The sequence below is a fragment of the Schistosoma mansoni genome, chromosome 4, assembly GCF_000237925.1.
Source record: "Schistosoma mansoni strain Puerto Rico chromosome 4, complete genome".
NCBI classification, from domain to species: Eukaryota; Metazoa; Platyhelminthes; class Trematoda; order Strigeidida; family Schistosomatidae; genus Schistosoma; species Schistosoma mansoni.
The window spans coordinates 17,254,248-17,260,179 of record NC_031498.1 but is presented as its reverse complement, the minus strand read 5'-3'; the positions used below and the strand labels follow the sequence as shown (position 1 = coordinate 17,260,179).

At 33.5% G+C, this 5,932-nt stretch overlaps 2 protein-coding genes across 2 annotated transcripts; one reads left to right on the top strand and one right to left on the bottom strand.

Moving 5' to 3' along the window:
* Nucleotides 1–1,102: 1,102 nt before the first annotated feature.
* Smp_202700 (uncharacterized protein) lies at nt 1,103–4,527 on the top strand (the record flags this gene model as incomplete). The annotated part of the gene is made up of 4 exons (XM_018797011.1): nt 1,103–1,115; nt 2,598–2,675; nt 3,948–4,096; nt 4,519–4,527. 4 exons carry the CDS (start codon nt 1,103–1,105, stop codon nt 4,525–4,527), a joined length of 249 nt encoding a protein of 82 aa, XP_018652095.1.
* A 537-nt stretch (nt 4,528–5,064) lies between these two features.
* On the bottom strand, nt 5,065–5,429 carry Smp_202540 (uncharacterized protein; the record flags this gene model as incomplete). Its single annotated transcript, XM_018797010.1, has 2 exons — nt 5,065–5,227; nt 5,389–5,429. 2 exons carry the CDS (start codon nt 5,427–5,429, stop codon nt 5,065–5,067), a joined length of 204 nt encoding a protein of 67 aa, XP_018652094.1.
* Nucleotides 5,430–5,932: the final 503 nt, after the last annotated feature.

Genomic DNA, 5,932 nt, shown 5'->3' with positions numbered 1-5,932 from the left:
TCTATTTGTAAACAAACACTCGAAAATTAATGTAATTTATACTAAGAGTCGATTGTTTCAGAATTCACCATATTACATACATGTGAATACCACTTACATCACCAAACACTGACGATTTATTGTTTTCATAATAATAAAATGATAATACAGCTTCAGAACCTAGGCATTGGACATTTGTTTTCACTGATGCATTCTCGTTTCATTCACATGTCGTTCACTTCATAGTATTATTAACCAATTCAGCTAGATAAAGCATTATTGCTTATTATTTTTATCAACTTCTAAGTATCGATAGTCTTCTAATTGTAGAGGATACAATCAATATAGCTTCTTTGATATATCCAAATGGAAAGATATCATTGTATTATGAGAAGGTAAGTCACACAATTGAAAATGTGTTTTAAGTACCACAAATTATTCTAGTATTTCATGTTTATGAATACAGTCGAACTTATCACGTTTCAATGAACATGATAGAAAACGAGCAATATTTCTCAATGTGCAAGCAGACTATTTGACAATATAAATAAGCCTTTCATAACACACTTCATTCGAGCACTTTTTAAATACAGTAAGTACTTAGGAGTCAAGTACTAACCAATGGTGTTCGCGTGCGGAATAGTAACAATCGGTGTATGTTGGAGTACTGTATGGACATAGACGTATTCAGTCAAGCTTTAGTTCGTCTTCCAAAGATCGGCTTTTTGGAACTTCGTCTGTTGAATATTCTGAACACAGCATCTTTGCAGTTGTTCACAATCACATCTAATTTCAATTGATGGAGTTATTGATCTTGAAGTGTGTTCCCACGTTTCATCAAACTTCACTGAAGTTGACGACTGTAGTGATACAGAATAATTATGTAGACGAGATGGAACGTACTTCTAAAGAAACTGAGGATATCAGCATGTTTACTCTGACTGTGAATGTTTTTCCGTGATTGAGACCGTCTCAATGATGACATATAAGTTCAATGATTAATTGGTTTGGATATAGAGAGTTGTGTCGACAGATTTTGGAGACGCAATTGATATACATTTTTTTTCAGATTCCCACGGAAATTCAGGAGGAAGAGCTGGATACATTAATCACAGGCGAAGTCATGTGTAATTCAGGTAAGAATCATTTCAACGAATGTTGTTAACATATTGATGTACAATGACGTATATCACCAATCATATTTTAGCATTATATTACCCTCTATTTGTAATCGGCTACGAGCGTGCTAATAAAGAAAACTTTTGTATTCTATCACAGTGACCTGACATAGCTTTCTAACAGTTTACGACAATCAGTTGTTTTGCGTGTAAAAATCAGCTGATGGAAATGTCACTGAAGTGTTGCGGATAATTATGTAAAATGAAATCGAGAAACTATTTGTAACAGTACTGACCAAATGTTACTGAATATTGACTGTTCAACTTCAATTGATTGTTTACACTTGTTGTAGTGAAAGCGAATTATCACATCAGATTATGAATGACAGTGCAACCGAATCATGAAAGTGTTTGATATTTGTGAATACGTCATTCGAAAAAGGATGACTGTACTGTACTGAATTATTTCATTTTTCTGTAATAAATTTCATCGACCATCAATTACAAGATCCACATTTGTTGACACTCAAGTATTCAGATTTCTCGGGTGAAATAACAAAGGTGTGGGTGAATATTTGGAAACGTCTCACACTTACGATTATCATTTGACTGAACGAGACAGAGATATATGAATGACGGTTTCAAACAGATGACATTCACACTCATTCCATCACTCAATCACAGTACGACAGTCGCACATGCAGTTATCAGTCAAATCACCACTCAGTGAAAAATGAAATGTGTTTTGTATGAAACAGAAATGCACGAGTGGTACATGCAACTCATATTTCCTTCGTAACATGCCCAATCAACATTCTTCACTAAAATGATCACATGTTGTTGAAAGATGAAGCTGGGTGATCGTTGTGATACAATGTTATATGATTGAATGTGTGAAAATTCACTGAATGTTCAATCAAGTGATATTTATTGATCGGTCGAAGTGCATTACTGAATCTTTTACCAGTGAAGGTAATAATCATTTTTGTAATGTTTGCGTGAAACCTCTCATTGATGTTCTGCACTTTAAATGATCATTCTCTTATTATTATTTCTGCATCCTCTGTGGATTGTCTTTATGTTTCCTTAAGTCATAAATATTGTAAGCAGTGAAATCAACTTTAGTCCTTAACATCAATAGAAATATTTAATAAGCAATACGAAAATCAATTGAATCTTCATTCCAATTTAGTTAGAAACGTGGGACTTGTTTAACGAGTTGAGCGTATTCTTTGCAGAGTTTGCATTGATTTCTTCGTAAAAAAACTCATAAATTTATGAACATGGTCTTTGATATTTTGGTTGATCATTGATCACTTTCGAAATTCAGAGCCTTGTCAACCCAAATATCCAGAGATGTGGTATGATCATTACTCTATCGTTTATGAGAGATTTTTTCAGTTTCCTATTTTGAATGCTCCTCAAGTGGTGCAAACAACTTTTCACACCTAAAAAAACAATAATATGAGGTATCTTTTTCTGTTTAATTTATCACACCAGAACCCATAAATCCTGAAATAACCGTTCCTTCAAAATGGATCAAAAGTGGCACGTTAGTGGAGTTTGAAGTCATCAGAAGTATGTTAAACTTTATTTAATCAGCACTAACTATTTTCACGCTTGAGTATATCACTTTTGTTTCAACAAGTTGAAAATTCCATATGATACTGTAGTCAGCCTTTAAATTATATTCAGGTATCCGTCCGAAATGACGTTTCACTTAACGTCAATAACTACACATGGATTCTTTGTTTAACATTACATATGATTAAGAGAACATTTTGAACTAATATTGAAGTCTTCAGATTAATCAAATTTACCTAAACAAAGACACAGAAGGATAGATAAGATGATATAAGTCTGGAAAAAAATTGAATGTCAGTTCGTTGATTGTACAATGACAGGGAAGTGTCAGTTTATTCTTTTGCTACATGTAATATCGAATTTTCATGAGGCAGTGAATTCGCGATAACACACCACGTAATTACAATTGACATGAAAACGACTGTACGATTTCCGAAATCTCTGTTTTGTCGTATATATACTATAAATTGAAAGAGTAGACAAGCTAAGCCTCCAACTTACAATTTATTGTGACCAGTCTTAGAATTAATGACGATTTTCTCAGTATGAAAAATTGTCCTGTCTCATGAATATGAATACTCAGTAATAAAATCAGGTTTCAGTTTACAATGTGTTAGACTATTGAAATAACATTTCGACTACTGACAAAAGCATCCCATTATCTATGGATCAGATCGCCTACAATATTCGTCAAATGAAATGCGACCACACACTTAAATATCCTCCATCAAATTACGCAGACTGAATGTTAACCAATTAAATTGTCTTCGGTGATTGGATAAACAATGTCACTCTTCCTTTTGTTGTTCGAGTGAATTAAGAAAATTGAAAATAAAGTTTTAGTCAAAGAACAACTGTCTTTCTTGTATTGAGTTTGATCATATAAACTGATATCATGAAATGAAACTGTACAATCATCAGTAATTCAATGCAGTACGCTTTGCTGAACTTAATGACAGCATTCTGTGTACATGTTTCAATCAAAATAGTAATTGAAATCCAACAAATTCAGTCGTCTTAATTCATCGTCCATATTTGACATTCAAAGTAGTTTGATTCATTTCAAACATGCTATCATGAAATATTAGTGCAGATGAAAAAGTACTGAATATGTTATTGTGCATTGTGATGATAATTTTCCATTGAATGAAATAGTCAATCAGTAGTGGAACTACCATTATGTGATTGAGTGAATGTTTTATATTTTCCTAATTTACCTACCTTTTGTTTGATAACTTGAATCAAATCACCTTATTATTTTCACAGCATTGTGTTCGATACACACAACGAAGGAAGCATGCCGAAAAGTAACACCATTGGATACAACATGTATTTGGTGTGGAAAAGCTGGCGAATGCATTGAAAGCAATGATCAGGATACTCATATGCTGAAAGTAAATGACTGCAATGATGAGGTTAGTACATGCTTAACTTCACAGGTAGTTTACAATATTAACAAATTCCACATTCCGAGTAAATGGTTTGACTTGAAAGAAGAAGCTATGAATAAGAACTGACGTGTATTCTATCCTAGTTGACTGAATTAAGGCTTTGTATACGTTGACGATATCTAGTCAAATATAAGCTTTTTGCCTTTTCTCCATGGAAACAATAAACAGTGGATCAAAACATCGCTTGCCATTAGTGCCTGAAAACATAGTAATATCTCAGCCTATTCAATTTGTGGTTATTTAAGAAAACCAACATAAAATCGTAGATCTATGTGAATTGTTAGAGAGTATCAAAGAAACCAGTTTTAAGTAAAGTAGCTCAACCTGTTGAAAATTGGGTATCACGTTTTGATATTTGATGGAAGTTGGTAGACCCTGACGAGCAGACGAGCTAACAGGTTAAAGCTTCGATTACACAAACACACATCGAAGAAACTGAAAGAACATCTGATGTCAATGATGTCCAGGTTGAAGAAAACCTCCAGGAACCTTCCAAAGAAAATGCTCCACACTTGGTAAATATTTGATATCTAGTTATACATGCTACTTCTTTGTTTTGTAACTATTTGTGGAATTCCCTTGTATCATCATATCTCACAATAATGTATAATGATTAATGAAATATTTGAATAATAATTGGTGTTAATTAATAAATGCTGCTGTTTCACTTGTGCAGACGGGCTCAGAGGTTAACGCTTCGATTACACAAACACACATCGAAGAAACTGAAAGAACATCTGATGTCAATGATGTCCAGGTTGAAGAAAACCTCCAGGAACCTTCCAAAGAAAATGCTCCACACTTGGTAAATATTTGATATCTAGTTATACATGCTACTTCTTTGTTTTGTAACTATTTGTGGAATTCCCTTGTATCATCATATCTCACAATAATGTATGATGATTAATGAAATATTTGAATAATAATTGGTGTTAATTAATAAATGCTGCTGTTTCACTTGTGCAGACGGGCTCAGAGGTTAAAGATTCGATTACACAAACACACATCGAAGAAACTGAAAGAACATCTGATGTCAATGATGTCCAGGTTGAAGAAAACCTCCAGGAACCTTCCAAAGAAAATGCTCCACACTTGGTAAATATTTGATATCTAGTTATACATGCTACTTCTTTGTTTTGTAACTATTTGTGGAATTCCCTTGTATCATCATATCTCACAATAATGTATAATGATTAATGAAATATTTGAATAATAATTGGTGTTAATTAATAAATGCTGCTGTTTCACTTGTGCAGACGGGCTCAGAGGTTAAAGATTCGATTACACAAACACACATCGAAGAAACTGAAAAAACATCCGGTGTCAATGTTGTCCACGATGGAAAAAACCTCCAGGAACCTTCCAAAGAAAATGCTCCACACTTGGTAAATATTTGATATCTAGTTATACATGCTACTTCTTTGTTTTGTAACTATTTGTGGAATTCCCTTGTATCATCATATCTCACAATAATGTATGATGATTAATGAAATATTTGAATAATAATTGGTGTTAATTAATAAATGCTGCTGTTTCACTTGTGCAGACGGGCTCAGAGGTTAAAGATTCGATTACACAAACACACATCGAAGAAACTGAAAGAACATCTGATGTCAATGATGTCCAGGTTGAAGAAAACCTCCAGGAACCTTCCAAAGAAAATGCTCCACACTTGGTAAATATTTGATTTTTAGTACATGTTACTTCCTTCTCTTTTTTTAGAATTCGACTATCGAAACAATCGAGCTGAGTCAAAATACGAAATCATCTCGGTACTTGTACATTGTGATCCCTCTGGCC